Source organism: Fragaria vesca, linkage group LG1, assembly GCF_000184155.1.
Source record: "Fragaria vesca subsp. vesca linkage group LG1, FraVesHawaii_1.0, whole genome shotgun sequence".
Taxonomy (NCBI): Eukaryota; Viridiplantae; Streptophyta; class Magnoliopsida; order Rosales; family Rosaceae; genus Fragaria; species Fragaria vesca.
In genome coordinates this window covers 11,125,165-11,143,591 of record NC_020491.1, presented here as the reverse complement: position 1 = coordinate 11,143,591, position 18,427 = coordinate 11,125,165, and the positions used below count along the sequence as shown (strand labels likewise).

General features: G+C 38.1%; 1 protein-coding gene across 1 annotated transcript; it reads right to left on the bottom strand.

Annotated features, from left to right (window-relative positions):
• Positions 1-561: 561 nt before the first annotated feature.
• On the bottom strand, positions 562-17,264 carry LOC101295278. Its single transcript, XM_004289181.1, has 13 exons — positions 17,059-17,264; positions 14,310-16,206; positions 13,054-13,885; positions 11,829-12,589; positions 3,472-3,579; positions 3,248-3,364; positions 2,557-3,099; positions 2,149-2,477; positions 1,966-2,065; positions 1,652-1,711; positions 1,419-1,502; positions 1,187-1,303; positions 562-864 (listed from the first exon to the last, which is right to left on the bottom strand). Exons 1-13 carry the CDS (start codon positions 17,133-17,135, stop codon positions 562-564), a joined length of 5,328 nt encoding a protein of 1,775 aa, XP_004289229.1. The 5' UTR covers positions 17,136-17,264.
• Positions 17,265-18,427: the final 1,163 nt, after the last annotated feature.

Sequence of the window (18,427 nt, the reverse complement as noted above, 5' to 3'; positions counted from 1 at the left end):
TGTTGGCATTATGAACTGAAGTGACATAGATAGACCTTAGATGCACATAGATAGACATACAGAACTGAAGTGACAGATGACTTTTTGTTGGCATTGTGAATTTGGTGGCCATTTTGTCAGTATAAGTAGTTCAGATAATTTTTGTTTTATGCAGCAATTTGTTGGTAAAAGTAATTCATTCTGTAATAGAATTAATCAAATATTTTTTGATTAAATGAAATTTGGTACTCATCAGAAGGCACAATAAAGACAACTAAAAATATGGTTCATCTAGTAGTACTTATCATTCTTAAACCACTAAAGAATTGTGGTTCATTGATTGAAAAACATTGATAAAATAAAAGAAGCAGATTTAGTGACTAAGATCAGCTCATCTTCAAATTCAACTTTCCAGTTGTAGTGAACAAGCTCAAAATTAATGTGGGAGAAAACCAATCAATCTGCCCACAAGTTCTTGCATATATGTGCCTGCACATGTTTACTATATTGATATACAAACCCACCATATCCAATATTCACTATGGAAACTAAAGAATCAAAGAAAAAAAAACATGAAATGTTTCATCGCTTTAGGAGCAGCCTGAAACTGAAATTGTATGGCATTATTTGCACCAACTGTGAAAAAGGCTCTCTTCCCCTTCTTTCAAGACTTTTAACTGCCTCATTTCTCAATTCATTTGGTAGCTGCATGCAAATCCAATCAACCAGTGACTCCAAATCCTTTGCAAAGTCAAGTAGATACCAATCCAATAGTTTGGGGATTATCAACTTGTTTTCACTTGAAAATCCAACTGCTGCCTGTATATAGTCCCTTTTCGCTGCTTCTAACTCTTCTTCGACATGAGTTGCAGAGTACACCCTCGCCTTTGTTTAACAAGATTTTGACATATCAGTACTTGCATGTCTATAAACTAAAGTAAACTTATAGACCAAATCTCAAGGATGTTAACTAGCAAATCTAATGCAGCATGATTAAGTATAACAATCAATTGCAGAAAGCCTAGCAGCATTGTACTGATTTACTCAAAAATGAACCTCATATGTTCTTCAGTCAGCGATATGCATGTCACATTCGAATGATGATACAGATACACAATAATGTCAGAGTTTGCCAACCAGATACACAATAATGTCAGAGTTTGCCAACTCCACAGTATCAAATAAAATTTGAAACAAATGAACTTACAGCAGGAGAGGACCAGCTTCCACAAGAAAGTGCAAATGTAACCAAGGGTTCAGACCACTCTAATCCGAATATGCTCCGAGCTTTCATCTCATCATTCTTTGCAGCTTTGGGACATGTCTGTTTTAACAGGAGAAACAATTGAAACTTAATTGGCATGTAAGAATCAGAAAACACAAAAGACTTGAGAAAAGTTGGTCAACTCGAAGAACAGAATAATGTGGAATCTACTTACAAATTTTAAGTGATAAGGCAATCTCAAAATGAAATGCTCAATTGTAATTGGATTCAGAGAATGTCCCCCAACAGCTATTGTTGCCTTAATACAAACACAGACAAAGTCAATTTACAAACAATATAGTAATAAAAGAAGCAGCTAGCACACTGAAGAATGGAATTTGGTATAGGGGTAAAGTTAAAGTTAAATGACTATATACCATTGGACATATATTGTAAACCAACCCTTACCTTTTGCATTAGTGCTACAACCATTTCAGGAGTCTCAGGTATCCCGTGCTCCAGAAAAGCCTACAGCATTTATAAGAGGAACTGTTTTCAGTATAACAGTTGTTTAGCTACACCAGGTAAAGAAAAAGCAGACTTTCAAAAAGAATTTCCCGAAGTCTTGGACATTAAGTGTGTAAAATTGTATTTGGGACAACTTTTTTCATATATATAGATACGTATATGTGTTTGTGTTTGTGTGTGTTACAGTGTGTACACAGAGAGAGAGAGAGAGAGAGAGAGAGAGAGAGGAGGAGGAGGAGAGAGAGATCACGTACCTTCATCATGCAGGAATTGTAAGTGTTAATCCAGAATGCAAGCTTCTCTTGATGAGTTAGACCCTCTAGGTTCACAGAAGCAAGCTTTTCAAGTAGAGACCTGGATGTTGTTGAAAGAAAAGTTAAAAGACAATCTCAGCTAATACATGATCAATAATATTGAACATGCTAATAATATCTCACTTTAGTCTGTGTATCAGCATCAATGCACTTGTTGTTCTGTTGAGATCAATTGAACCAATACCAAATGAACAAAGATGTTGATAGGGACCAACATCTATTGGTCTCGATCCTACACCAATCTCATAAGGATCTCGAAACCCCGTCTCTCCATTCTCCAATTCCTCTACTTTATCCTTCAAAGTGCTCATCCTCACAAAAATGCTACACAAGCACTTTACAATCTCCTCGGATACTTTATTCGGAGTGGTATCTGTATCCATTGTCCTATCATCTGAAGAACCAGATGAACTCTCATGTGCTTTTTCCTGGTCTACTAACCTGCACTCTAGCTGTACAATCAAAGACGTTACACAACTGAATAACCAGTCCACAATATGTTAAAATTAAGAAAGAATTAGTATAATGTACCTCTAACTTCAAAGGATCCAAACACTTCGGCATGGATTCATGTTTGGTGGGAGTTTTCTTCACTGGTGTTGATACAGTTTTGGCAATTTTCTTGTCAGGTGATTGCTTATCCCTCACAGCATTAGTACACAACCGATTCTCTTTCCCTCTCACATCTTCTAAGATAGGTGTGCAGGATGAAATGGGCTTCCTGGTGATTTGTTTTCCATTACTGACTTGCCTACTAGAGCAATTACCGGAGGTGATATCAGTGGACAGTAGCTTTCGACTAGAAGCACTTCTACCAAGAGAAGGTTGACTAGGCCTGCTGGCTGATATTACTGATGTGAACTCATTATGTGACATAGATTTTGATCTCTGATGCTTAGAACTTCTAATTGGGGTGGCCAGCTCAATTGGAGACTCACTCAAATTTTCCACATTCCTCTTTGAAGATAGATACACAGCTTGCTGGTATAAACCTTGTCTAAAATTCACAACCTGTTCTTCAAGCCTAACAACCTCCTCTTCCAAAACAGCTACTTCAGCCAGAAGTTCTAATGTCTGAAACAAAACAATCAAACACTTCACATCACTATATAACACAACCAAGTGAACTCAACTCATCAACAATAATCAATTTTGGCCTAGTTTTCATCTGGGATTTTCTCAGATAGTCAGATTGAACAAACAGTGCAAAAATTGTACTAACATATGGAGGAAGATACGGAGGAAGACGAGGCAAAGCCCCTAATGGTCTAGTGAAAGCTCTCTCCAAAGCTCTATGAACATTTTCTTCATGTCTCAGCTTCTTCTTCAGCTTATCAACCTGGGAATTTCAAAGCACACCAATAAGTCAAACCAATAAATTTCGAAGTACTTATACAATAAAACAGCATCTATCACAGAAGAAACCAAACTAATTGAAATGTGTACATCTTGCAGCAATGCCATTTTTCTTTCTCTATTTGATTTACGTCGATTGATCCCAGTTCTCTCAGAACCCATCACTCTGTTCTTCCTCTGAGTCTCCATCTTCTCCTTCTTTGTAATACAAATTAGAACAATGTTAAATGAAGACACAAAAGAAAGAAACTATTCGTTTCTTGAGGGAAGCAAAAGAACCCAATTTGGATTTGGATCAAAAGTGCTGTACTTTTTGCAGCTTAGTAGAAGATTAAGCAGAATTGGAAAGGAATATTTAGTGGCGCTCATTTACTTTTGGATTTAGATGAAGAACTTGACAGGAAACTGTTTTGGGATTAAACCTTTCCTTTTTCATCTAAACTACAAAACCCCATTTCGGATTCAGAAAGCTTTAGAAGACTCATCTCGAAATTTGTTACATGAGTTGGACCAGTCATCAGCTTTAGTAAAAAAAAAACAAGAACCATGAAGGAAAAAAAGAAAAAGAAAGAAGCTTACTTTATCATTATTTGAAGCAGCTTTCATGCTCTGAAAATTGGTGCGGACTCTGGTATTCATCTTTTTTAAAGAAAATGAGAGAAACAGTGACACAAATTCAACAAACCCTGAAAAAAAGATGAACGGGGTCACTACCTAAATTTGAGGTTCTGTAAAGTCGAGCAATATATGAAGGCAGAGTAGTAAAAAGGGCAGATACATTTTGATATTCATAATGCTGAGTTGAGCGGGAAAAGTTGAAATGAGGAAGAGAGAGACCCAGAAACTGAAATGGCTGAAGTTATCAGTGTTTTTGTTTATATCTCAAACAGAGTGAGAGAAAAGAAAGCAGGAAAAGCCCACAGAAGTTGAGAGGAAGCAGAAAACGACGAGATTTCGAGGCTGGTGAGAGTCATCCAAGAAAAGTGTAACAGATGGACAAAAACCAACTCACAATTTGTACCAGCATTATTATATTTGCAACCAGAAGATTTACAAATCAGTTTTCAGAAATCAGAACAATATATTATAATCTGAGTAATAAACATCAAAGTTAGAGAGAGACGTTGGAGACAAGCAGAAACACCCAAACACACTCTCTCTAAGACTCACCTGCTTCAAAGTTTTAGTGCTGCTTCTGCTTCTGCTTCTGCTTCTTCTTCTTTGAGGAGAGAAAGAGGAGAGTGACCTGTCAGTAGTGGTGATGCAAGTTGTGACTTTAGGCTTTTGTGCTTGTGTGTGACAACCTGCTCTCATAATCATGAAGCAACATGCACTCACTCACTCACACACTCACACACTCCTCTTTTGATTCCTACTACTACTTATCATAATTCATGACCAACCAATCTTCTTTATGCTCTTTTTTATTTTCCTCTTTTTAGTGCCTTCACTTTGGATTCCCTTGTGTACTCAATTCTTAAACCAAACTGCACTGGTTTTATTAGATTAATTGATTTAGAAATAATTGACTGAGTTTCCCATGGTATGGCTTGTTGTCTTTTAACGCTCAGGGATATTGTCTCCTTCTAGGATCTTTAAGAATGGTATTTCCTTTGAGAATACCAGCAATTTGGATTTTGGAGCTAGATTAGTGGTAAAACCATAAACTTATTATTATATTATACTCGATATAAGGTCATTCAAAAGCATCTTTATTTCAAAAGATTGGATATATACAAATAGAATATATATATATATACGTGTTTTACCTCATATATCTTTATCATTCTCTTACTTCAAATGAACTTATTTTAAAACGTATGCATTCATTAATACTTACGTCATAAACTCGAATACCATCCATTAAAATGCATCAAGAATGGAAATTTCCAGTATTGGGTAAGGTACGTAGCAAATATGGTAGTAGCCTAGTAGGTATATTTCATGGTAACCTCAAACACATAATTTTGAAGTTTAAGATGTAGAATATGGTAGCTAATATCTGTGAAGACAAAAGGTGGTAGCCAGCAAAAACAGAAAGACATGATTAGATGCTTCCTAGATGCTTCCTTACTATTGGGTAGGGTTCAACAGGGAATTGATTCCAATAATGTTGATGTTAGGGTAACACTTCAGCATTGGCTGGAAATTAGAATCAGCTTCTTCACCAAACACAGTCAAGTAATTCTAACTTCATTTTCATAAAATTTTTCATGTGATTATTCTAATGAATTAGCTTATTGGGTTAGAGTGGTTCTAATGAAAACATGTTTAATTAATCAGTGAAAGTCGACATATATCAACATCAACGGGATCATCTCCTTTCTTGCATCACTATTTCCATATCAAGTTAACAACTGGCTTTTCTCCATCATTAAAGGTTATGTTGGGGCTAGCTATTGCTTGCTTACAAAGGCATACAGTTAAAGCTCATTGAATATATGAGATCAGTGTATCTGTCTGTACCTGGGAGATGATAATAATATACAGCAAGCAATTAAACATGGCCATCCATCGATCCGCAACTGTTTTAATGATCTGCAATAAGCTTCTCATTATAAACACTTTTAGAGTACCAAATTGATGTTTTTGGTCCCCAATTGTTGGTGGCTTGGTACGTACTTACACTTTCAGAAGGTAGACGTTAAGTACCTTGAGGTTGTTAAACTGATTAATTAGCACACATATGTTGGCAACTTTCACTTTGTTAGCCTCCAGCCATGAATGCCTTTGCGGAGGTTTGATAAAGAGTTCTCTTTCAAGTATTTCGTCTACACGTACAAATATTTGATCATCTTCTATAAAAAGAAGAAAATAAAAGATCAACTTGAGGTAGTTCGAGGAATTTAGTGGCCGGGGAGATGTTTTTGATAGTCTAATACTCTAATTAAGTTTTCCATCATATGCATACTTCCATTCTTTCATTTTATCACTTATTTGAATGATATAGCTAGTGACACTTCAGTGGAATGATATATTGCTATCGTAGTGTATTCAGTATTCACTATCATATTGATTTGTTATAAAAGCCTTAATTTTCCTGGTACTGTAAACTATTAATGGAATTTAGTTTCAATTATTGTAAATTTGTAATATATGTTGAATTATTCAATGTGGCTATATGCATCAGGAACATGAAGACAGGGGATAACATACAAACATTGACGTACTCCACAAACTACTCACATTATGACTTTATTAATTGATAACATCAAACAGAAATACGTGATTTACCCGGCAAGACTAATTGCGAAGAACTTTGGATCATATACAACTTAATAATGCATGCGAATCTAAATATTTTCTCTGAAATTTAAGTTCCGCTTGCTTCAAATTCAAGCAAACTATTCAATGCATGCACAAGAACACATACTATAATAAGTAGATATTTTCTTGCTGAGGATGCAAATTGGATAGCACTAGCTACTGGCTAGGCTAACCAGGAAAATACAAGGTTGGTTTTGATACAGAAGAAAATGACATATCATTCACGATGTGGGACTAGTAAGAAGAAGAACAAAAAATACCATTCAGCTACACATGCATGTCCTATCACAAAACCCATTTTTGTTCTTAGGGTTGCTGTCCAAGATATATAGATTTTCCAGAATTGAAATGATTCCAATAGAACTGAGCCATTACAATGACATACAAGGCTTGATTTGATCTCCATAGAGCCAACAAAGGCGACAAATATATAACAGTCGAGCATACTCCAATTAACTCAAAACAAAAGAGACTGAAGACAAGAAAAAAACCAAACAAAATAGCCATCACAGAGAGATTGATCGAGAAAGCAAGACTTTGAGAACTGGCTAGACATTCCCGATGCACTACTGTTACACATTTGAATATTATAAGAACACGAAGCCGGGGTATAATAATCTAAAGGCTCAATAGGACATGATCAAAAGAACAAAATTAGGTGCATACATGAGTCTGAGCTCAATGATGCACTGCATTTTTGTATTAGTAGAAGCACGTGAGCGTGCAACTTCGTCTGCATTTTATACATGTGCCTGCATGGTTGAAGCAAAGCATGCCTAGCTCTCACTCTCATGAGCTACCAATTTGCTACATACTTCTTCTAAGTTCTACCAACTCATCCAATTAACATCATTCTGTATACCCCTTTCTGTCGGGCGATCGAAAAGTGGAGTTCTCTCTCGAGTAATGACTCGTATATATAGCTCTATGGCCTAGCTTAACAAATCATTTTCTTAATCAAAGCATCAATCTCAACATTAAACATGTTTTACTTTTCATGTTAACACATTTTCTAACTTTTTAACATGGATCAAGCATATGAGGCAAGGTGTGCGACAAAAAGACTTGAAATAGATGATGTGCTAATTGTATTCTTAGCACACCCCCTCTTTTAGTGTGGCGTGACCAAATATGAAAGTAAGTGTATGCAATTTGCCACATTGTTGTGCAATATATGATGGTGTACTGCTTAAACATTGTTCCGGCCCTTCGTTCTACTCGAGACAATTTCTTTTTTATGGTATATTGTTCATTACAATATATCGGATAAAATCATAACAATGAGGCCTGATTATAAACGAGCGTCCGCAAACAAAAAAAACTGAGGATTGGTAGTCGTTGGCCATCCTCTTGACTCGATCAAGAACTAACAGTGGTGCTGCTCTTGCTAGACAGAGTCCATGCCTTGATCTTGAGCTTCTTTTTGCCATTGGACTCGCATGCCACGAGTTTACAGATGACCTTGACGGTGTGTGAAGGCCCGATCACCGGCCAGACCTTCGACTTCGATCAGATTGGCCTTCATCTTTATTGCGACGCCTTATGGGGTGCCTATGTTCTCCGTCCGACAAGCGTAGCCCCATGGGGCACCTAATGCAGTTGTTAGGAAGGATGTCTGCCCTTTTTTTAATTTTTTTTACGTTCGTTTCTGAATGTCTTCGTCGTATTAATATATATTAATATATTGATAGATACGGGTGACAAGAGATGTGTTACTCATCGAAGTATAGGCGAGCTTTGGCGGTGTTGAAAGTTAAAGGTTTTAGAATCATAGCCTGAAGTGACACTTTGTGAAAGTCTGTGGTGGCAAGGGGACATGGTGAACGCTAAGTCATGCATCATGCCACACTACTAAAACAATAATTGTACGTACCTTCCTCAATCCTTAGTCGATCCTTACCAACCCTATCGCCAAGATATGTAAAATTGTAAACCATGAACCACCTAGACTATTAATTTGATTCCTATTTGTATTAATCTCATTTTGGTGTGGACCGTACCAATGACGACCTTTTCACATAATTAAGCCATTATATCCAAAGATGATAGATCATAGACATTTGCTTTTAGGCTAGGTGATCCAACCCTTTAAACATCTATTATTGCTAAATTAAACACCTAGCAAAGGGCCAATGATATTGTCATTCAGGGTGGTACAACATGTGAAGCACAATAGAATGAAATGAATCAAATGATAATAGAATGTTGATTGTCATGGTGCGATCCATGCTTTAAATTTCTATTGTACGTATTAAGCTTGAAAATGAGTCGGCATAAAAAGGACCTAAAGAACTGGGGCATCCCTATTCCATAAAGCTAAAGGAGTAAAGGGTACAATTGCAGAATTGCTTAGAACCCTAAACCAGAATGAGAAAATTCACGAGATGGTCCTAGCTAGAGAAGGTGGCACTCTGGTCCCCAGATTAGGGCATAGCTTGTTAATTGGCACACCGTAAAAGTCAGGGCTCGATTTGTAGCGACAAAAACTGTGAAAGAGATGGAATTGAGCAATATTGCTGATATGGATACGAAGATTTGATTGAAGCAGGCATTAGGAAAAAGGCAAAAGCAGCAACACATGCATAGAGAGAAAGAAAGCGAGCGACTTTGTCTAATCCATCGTCCTCCACGCGACGGTGAGAAATGAGATTCACAATTACATTACTTGATCACAGATAGAGTTTGGAAAAAGAGAGTTTGATATGTAGCAATTGTGTGGCAAAAGCTTAAAAGTAGTGATATAAAATAAGCTAATTATTGTGTTAGGAGCCTATTCTTTTCTAGTTTTCTTTGCCTGCTGCTTCGACCAATATGCATGTGTTGAAGTGGACTGATATAGACACTGATTAGCGGAAAGAGAGTTCAAATTCCAAACCATAAAGTTTAAGCAATTCAAATCATCAGTGGCTTTTGCTCAATTTTATCTATGAGAACATTTTCAACAAACAAAAACATCAATTTCAGATACTAATAAGTAATATTGTAATAACATACGAGTATAAGCATTATGGTATATTGTACTTCGAGACTAATAATTGTGTTATGAACTGCACGCGTATGATATTATACGTACAATTATTTGATGTAGTTATGTACAAAAGGTAGCTATCTCAATCCTATTTCTGTGATTTAGGAGCTTTCAGAGGTGGAACACAAAGGACGGGCTGAGTCTTAGTCTTCCATGCTGGAGTTGTACGTGGTCCAGTAAACCCTAGCCAAGCAATGGACCACCTCCATTCACCGGCAAACCTTCTTATCCCGGCCAAAACCAACTAATAGACTGGAGTCAGTCACTAGACTGTAGGTTAAGCTATTTGGTAAAGAATCTGTTTTTGTCTGTCATCTGTTAGTTTGAATGTAGAGAATAACATCTGGAAGCTAGGAACTTGAAGAATCAGCATAGTTGGGTTAGTGCTCACGAAGCTAGACTTGTATTGGAAAGACATTTTAGTTTACAGCTCTCGCCTACCGGCGGTCCGACTGTTTTGATCGGAAATTTTTTAGTTTACAGCTGTTTTGATCGCATGTTGTGAGTGGCTAATAGATAGTAGCTAATGTCACTGTTCAGTTACATGAAATATGTTCGAAATATATGCCAGCTCTTATTACTACCACATGTGTCGTGCTAGCTCTACCACCAGATCGAAATGGTCCCTGAAAGTCCTTGTTATCCATGACTCAGTTTTCTCTCTGGCAACTCCATCATCTTAATGGCTTTATCCTCCTCGATTGCTGGCCTTCTCTGAAGAAGCGCACACGAGCTATCATTCTCTTAGCTACCATCACCGTCGACACTATTTCTTATTGTGTTGCTGCGGTCCTAATGAAGCAGCCATTACTGCGAAAGTTACAGAAGTAATTGCATGCGTTGTTGTGCTACAATGATTGTAAGGTATAGTTACAATCACCATAACAAGATTGTCTCCCACATGCAACACATAAGAACTGGAACAGGGGCCTAAACCTGTTAGTCTATTTCACAAAACTGGTAAGAGGATGACAGGACCAACAGGAATTGCTAGCAGAAGATGTGTTGATGTATATCTTGTTATTCAGTCGATGGGTGTGTGCAAAATGAATAGCATGGTCTATTTTCATTTCTAACATCCATGTACAAATTCGCATTCAGTTGGATGTCCACAGGTTAGAAATCTATTTTGGGCTAGGCCTGACATATAACAGCAATTTCTGTTTGATGTCATATCTTGGGAATACTACTGTTCAGATCAGTATGTTTTTTTAAGCCACATCCACTTCAATTGCACGCTTACTTTATAGGAAGTACATAGACTACAATGAACTGAAGCATATAAAAGCTTGTGATAGAAGAACGCAACCATAAAGTGGAAATTGCTGGAACGAAGCTGAAAGAAAGCCTATGATCAACATAAAAAGGATGAAATTGCCAGAACATAACTGAAAGAAAGCCGATGATCTGAGAACATACTGCATAATGATGACAAACATTTTTCTCAGAATCAGAAGAATGTATTTTGATAGCATAGTGAAAGTTGAATGTGCCCATCTCTCCACAATTCAAAATTCAACCAAGCACCTTAAAAATGCTGCTCGGCCCATACAGTTTATTTCCAAAAGTTTTACAGGTCACCTTTAAGGTATTCAGAAGTAGCAGAGGTCCATTTCTTGTATATTTTTCTTCCAATATTCATCAAGGATGAATCATGCAATAAAAGATGAATATGTTCAAGTCTGATGGGAAACACTAACTGATTGCAAACATCTTCACATTTTCTCTATGCATGCAGCATTAAGGAATTAAATTGGTTAACCAAACCAAACAGTTTTTAAGTCCCAATTCTTTAATTTGCAGCGACTCCACTTACTGTGCACCACCAAAATCACCAGAGCCATATGTAGACATGTAGTCAAACTAAACTTTCAAGAACAGACAACAGATAAAATTTCCTTCCCCAGAAATCAAGATATTTTGCAAGTAAACTACCCCCCAACCCCCATATATTTGTGTTATTATTCAAGGTTTTTAAGCTTAGGTTACTTTTTAGGCTTTGCTATCATAAGATGATTATGAGGCTAAGCCTTCACGGAATTGCACTGAGAAAACTGAAGGCATGCTACCTAAACAGATATCTGCCAGCAGAGAAAGAAGATGGATTATTTTAAACTTTTTATCATTAACCCTCTTGATGGAAAGAACTTACAGATCTTGGTAGAGAGTTTTCCATGAGGGTTTGTGGACCCTTTACAAAGAAGCTATCAGGGTCACTCTCTGTATTGATGGAGCTCAGAGAATTAGTATCCTTGGACCTACGCAACAAAAGCCTAGAAAAGTGATCACCCCAGATGTCATATGTATATTCATCCCCAAGACGAGGCTTTTCTTCTGCTTTGACATTTTTCCGGTCATAGAGTTTGTACCCAGGGGCTCTAGCATGTGGAGAAATAGCTGAGGTTCCCACTATAGGTGCAGGCCTGCCGGAACAAGGAAAGGTGGCAGAAGGCAACAAAACAGGTCTTGCCAGAGTTTTTCTTGGGGCTGAAGGCTGCTCTTCAGAAGGAAAAGTTGGGTGGCTATTGCAATACTTCAAAGGAACCCCAGGCTTCGATGAGTTTTCCTTCAAAGCAGATTTAAAAACATGACTCTTCTGACAGCGTTGGTGAGATGCATGAGTAAAAGGATTTCTAGCCTCAACCACTTGGACCACATCAGGAGATAGCTGCCAGGTTTGCTTTGGTGTTACGGAGGTGACTGGAGACATCGGTGATGAAGGAGTGGAATTACCACTCTGACTACTTGAAAGTTCAAGAAGTCCTGTTAATTTGGAACCAGTGCTCTTTCTCTTCCTGCGCCTTCTTCCCTTTTCCTTTCCAGTTTTAACAGTGAGGTTACCCAGTTCGGAATCTTCTAGCTCGTCAGAATTCTCAAGTAATGCAGATTCAGATATCAGCGAGAAGGCCTTCCCTTTATTTTTTGTTTATCTGACAAATCATGTGTTTGTTTAGGAACTTGTTGTTTTTGTTTGGCACGATGATCAGACTTCTTCTGGTCTAAGGTCTCTGCCTGCTTATGAGGATATCCACCTACAGATGTCTGCATCAAGGTTCTATCTTCCTGAAATGATCTTAGCAAGCTATTCATTTCACTGGACACAGAAAATTTACTGTTTCTACAGCTATGCACATCACATGATTTTCCTGCCGCATTTGTAGAAGTATCCAAGGAACTTTTTTTGCTCGTGCACAAATAATCATGGGAGGAAAGAACGAACACCTGGGAGAATATATACCACAGTACTAGAAACATCAAAGAGCCGACAAAAAATACTACCGCAGAGTATCTTCTAATGCGCATCCAGAACACTGATTTTCTGCAAGTACTGAGCATATAGAACGGGAGGCTTGCCTTCATGGGTATCACAAGAATACCAGTCCCCAAGGCCAGCTCTAGATCTCGTTGTACCACTGGTGCAGAAAAATCAGTCTGGTATGATATCAGAACCTTAGCTGATTCTCCAGGTTGAAGAGAAAAACCTTTGCAAGGCTGTACCATAAACCCATCCATCCCGCACTCTTTTCCAGATACCTTGATTCTTGTAACTTCCAGTGGCAAGTCCCCAGTATTCTTAGCATAGAGCTCTTTTGACAATGGATGTAAACAAGAATGAGTGGTATCTTCCACATGAAGTAACAAGTCTGGGGAAGAAATGTTGAGAGGAATCGGCAAGCTGAGGTTGAACTCTACACTCTGAATAGGCTCAGATTCTTCAAGCAGCAGCAATGAAAGTGACCCTCCAATGCCCCTCAGATGTAACCACTCCACACCAGATAGATTGTTTCTTATCAAGGCTGAACTCTTCCACTCGCATCGATTTGAAGGTTGAAACAATAATGGTCCAAGAGATGCTCTACCATTAGGAAGGACGTAAGCTTCTGTCAATGCACTTTCTGCTATAGAGAACCCATACCTACTCGGAGAAGGAGATTTTTCACAAACCAAACTACCAGATGAAGGAGGCTGTATAAGACCATCTGGGCTCTTGCATCGATCAATAATCTCTCCTGAGTTTAGTATAAGCTGCATTACAACTGGCTCTTGGCTAGGATTCTTTACATTGATCCACTTAGAATAATGACTTCCCACCTGAAGCATGGGGAACAATACCTCATGATCATCAAGCACAGACATGCCTTCACTGGTATCATGAGATTTCCAGTTTCGTAGCACCAATTCATCTGCTTCCCCTGTTGTATCCATTGCCTGCATATAGAAGTTCACAATATTTTCTTTTTATTATTCTAGTTGTAGATGATAATGCTTAAGAACAAATTGTGGAAAATTATTAGTCATTATAGAAACCCTGAAACCATATAGAGATCAAATGCAAAAATGTGCAGCAACTAAATAATTTATTAACGTTTAACAAATTAATCAATAAAATTGTTAGACACATAGTCTTCTTATTTATTATTATTATTATTACTTTTTTGTAAAGCCTTTTTTTCTTTTTGACAAATTTCAAAAATTGACATGACCTGCGAGGAACCTAGAACTGTTACTTCTTTCAACTAATGGCATGTTCAGCGCACACACACACACACACACACACATATGAATGGTAACTTGCACTTAAAATTACTTCTTCAACAAATTAGGAATATAATATATAAAATAAAATTAAAACCACAAATAAATAGCAGTTAAAATCAAGGCCGGCCCAGTTAAAACAAAACTCAAAATAGATACAGGGATGGAATCTGCTTACCATGGATTGCGATGGAAGCTGCATGCTGCTGTCAGAAAACAACGTCTTTAAATCACCAGATTCATTCCTTTCAGACTGATGTTCATATTTAACAGGGGAATCTTTCCCGCCTCTAGAACAAATTTGAACAACATCCTCACAAGGAACTTCAATCTGCGAGCTGCTTGAGTCATTTGTCAGTACAAGTAATTTACACTGTCCATCTTCAACATGCAGGTCAGTACAAGTAATTACGGCTACATATGTGTCAGTGCCAGGGAAAAGCAGTAGGCCCTCATTGTGCTTGATCTGGAAGATTTTACTATCTGCAATCTCAGTTACTTCAAGAACTCTCAAAATATAAGGCGCACAATTTTTCAGCGATATTGCAACGACAGCTTCATTGCCAGCCCGTGGGTGTAAAACCTCAAGAGATGCTACGATAGGTCCTCCAAGATCATCATCATTCACTGCCGTTTGGCCCACTTCAACTTCAAAAGGAAGCATAATAGTGTCGGACTTATCCTGTGAAGATCTTAGCAACTGCATACAAACTGCACCAAAGATCTTTCCTCTAGATTCAATTGAGAAGTCAATTTCTATGATAGTTTCACTGCTGTGCGGACCAATCTCCCAGTTTCTAAGGGGCCTCATTTCCAGCAGAGGCAAATCAACCTGACCAGTACTCACAACAAGACGATCTTTAACATTCAGTACACCCACCTCATTCAAGCCTTGATCTCTTCTGGTGCTACATGCTGCCTCTGCATAATGGGAAGTATGCTCTAGAGACACTGATATCCATACAGTTACTTCCTCCACATGTAAATGTTGATCAAAGGAATTATACAAAGACAAATTATTACTCCACCTTCCCCTGGGAGAAACATTCAGGCTTGATAGAGGGTGGATTCCATAAGGGGACTCAATGGAAAGTCCTCTAGCCTGAATCAAGAAACCACCAAAACTTGTCTGCAAAATTATGTGAGCAGAGGACGGGCCCAACCATCTAGGTAAGAATACAAAACAAATTGAAGCTATTTCACCAGGTCCTAACACAACCTCACTAAAATTGCAATGATAGAATTGTATGTCGGTACTGAATGGCTCATAAACATGTAGAATGCTGTCATTGCATGTATTTGCCACAGTTAAGAAAGCTAAGGACGGAAAATACATATACTTCTTTCCCCAATCTAACACAGCAGGGTTAATTTCTACATGGGGTGAGGAAGAGCCACCAAAAGAGTTAGATTTGGTCATCTCAGTGGTCTTCTCCGACCTATAACTTGTGCTTTTTTGATAGAGCAAAGGCCCTCTACATGAAGAAAGATCATTTTGATTAGCACTATCGGTTTGAATGGATGAAAACTCATTAGTAGCCTCTTTGGAGATCAAAGAACAAGAAACTATCCCCCCATTGAACAACTTAAACATACCGTTGTCTGATGACCAACTTTTGTTACTTGCCAAATTGCTGTTTTCAGTTGATCCTACACATGATGGTTCATCAAACTGACTCCCAGAAACTTCTCTATCAGCAAGTTTGAGCTTATGCTCCCGAAAACAGGGTAATGTTGACGGAAAGCAAAAGGAAAGAGAACTCTTACAAACACTCTCACTGTTGAAGCCGCCTCTTTGCATTCCATTGTCCGAGGGGGTACCACTAAGAAAACTATCTGCAGGAGCTACATCAAAGTTATCTCCATATGAGCCACAGTCATCTCCATATAATTTGTGCAACCCATTACCAGAGCTTTCACATGTCGCCAAGCTGAAAACAGTACAAGACAAAACCACAAGAACCAGAAATGCCCTGGCTGAAAACAGCAATCCCCTGTACAATTGAGCAATGCAAATTACATCACAACATTGCAATATACAAGTTCATAAACAAAATTAACATAACTTGGTCTGCGGAAGGTAACTAGCTGCTTAAAATTTCCTACACAGTGAAAAACACCGTAAAAATTAAAACAACAAGAAATATCCAGAATAGCATTTGAGCCAAGTAATCTTGATTGCATTGTTTATATGCTATATCCAAGTTCCAACATCATATGAACAGCCAAACAGAGTAATAGACATAAATTTGTCCCAATTTCAAAAGGTTAAAAGAAAAATAGAAACACACCCAGAAAATTACAAATGAAAATAGAAAACGTTAATAAAACCAAATTTCCATTCTCTCATAGCTCCCAACAATTACTACCCAAATCCAGCACTAGATATATTACCCTAAATAAGAACAAAGCCATAATTCCAATCCTCCAACATGTTTGGAAATGATTTCAACACGCCATTAATACCACAACCTTCCTAAACAACAGTCAAAAACTCCGAAAACCGAAAACTAGTTCATCCTGACCAAAATCATTTACAGATACTCTTTAAGCTAAGCAAAACAACGCAAACCACTACTTCTCTTCTCAGTAACAAAAAAAAAATTTACCCAATTTAAAAAATAATAATAATAATCATAATCTAAGCCGAATGAAACAAGCCTTCCATATATGCAAAAAATAACGAACAAAATCAAGTACAGCGAAGCAAATACTGAGGCGATGATGATGAAGTGAGCTAGGAAATGAAACCAAACAAAAAGAAACTCTGTGATTTTTTTTGTTATTGGAAACATCAAAAGCATGTAAATGGCGTAAGAGAGACGAGAGAGTACGTCGCGGCGGACCTGTGGCGGAGCAGAGAGAGGTGCCGGTGGTGGTGCTGCTTCGGAGGGGATGCGATGGTTAGGGTTTTGAGCTCCATGGCTGAACCATGCGAGGTAGCGATGGACCTTAAACGCTGCGTTTCGGTCTCGATTTGCGTAGAGCTGAAGCAGAGCGACGACGACGACGACGAAACCGGACCTCCACCACCACCTGATAACAGGGAATGAGAAATGGCCTCACAGAGCCAACAAAACCACACACACAGAGCTTTTACAAAAGAAAAGCCACTGAGCCGGTGTAAAATGACCGAACCGCCCTCGCCTGGGTGGTGAAAGAGCATTTTGATGGGGGGAAGGGGGGAGGGTAGAGGTGGAAATTTGCAGGTGGGGTTGAATGGAAGTTGAAAACCAGGGTGGGGCTCAGAGGGTGGTATGAATTTTAAAATGCTGGGGTTTTAGATTTTTGCTTTGTTTAAATAAATAGCCAGGGTGCTCACTGGAGATGTAAAGACGTTCCTGTCCCCGGGCGCTGTTTTTGGGGCCACAGGCCATGGGCCAGCGGGAAATCTGAGAAGTGCGGAAAGGGTACACCTTGGCGCGTTGTGGTTCGAGCCTTTGCCGCACAGCAGGGCTCGGCGTTCTAGGGTCCTCGTGTGCAACACCCACGTACAAAATGGTAAATTCACGGGTGTATTCCACTCACAGATAATACGAGGAAAGCACCAACAAAAGGTAATTAGTTTTTTTGCATCTTTTTAATAAATGTGTGAATTGGGGAAATTATATCGCTTTGATTTTCTCGTGGAGACGTTGGACGGTTAGTTTGAAACTTTAAATAGTTGATGGTATAGTCAGTAACTGACTAAAAGATTTATGGTAAGTCAAGTCACTAATAAAGCTAATAGTAGAAAGAATTATTTTTAAGTGGAGTTGTTTTGTTTTCAATCTTTAAATGTAAATCTAATGATAATTGACACTAAATCTCTTATCAATGACTGATCAGACTGACTATGTGAACACTACTGATATTTTGAATATGTAAATTTTGAAATTGACAGCATCGTCATTCAATTCTCATGATTGTACATAGACTCAATGCCAAATCGAGTTCGTAACGCATCTGACATATTTATTTTTCTTCATACTCGATTCATTCAACGAACAAATTTAACCTAGCTAAGTAGAATTTATACCTAAAATCAATCAAAATTTGAATTTTTGTATTTTCCATTGTAAAATTTTGAAATTCAGTACGAGACTACGAGTCTCCCTCTTGTTGTATGACCCCTTCCTTCTATTGTTACTGCATGGCCAAACCAGTCATTTCACAGTTGCTTTATGGTAATTTCTAATAACATGATCAATTATTGTTACACGCACTAACCTATTG

Bases quoted from the DNA above. Each gene is read 5' to 3' on its own strand.
- LOC101295278 (XM_004289181.1), bottom strand. From the start codon at position 17,135: ATGGAGCTCAAAACCCTAACCATCGCATCCCCTCCGAAGCAGCACCAC. The intron at 13,886-14,309 runs GTTTTAATTTTA...TTCTATATGCAG, and splicing joins TTAACTGCTATTTATTTGTG to GCAATGGATACAACAGGGGA. The intron at 3,365-3,471 runs GTACACATTTCA...TGAAATTCCCAG, and splicing joins AAATGGCATTGCTGCAAGAT to GTTGATAAGCTGAAGAAGAA.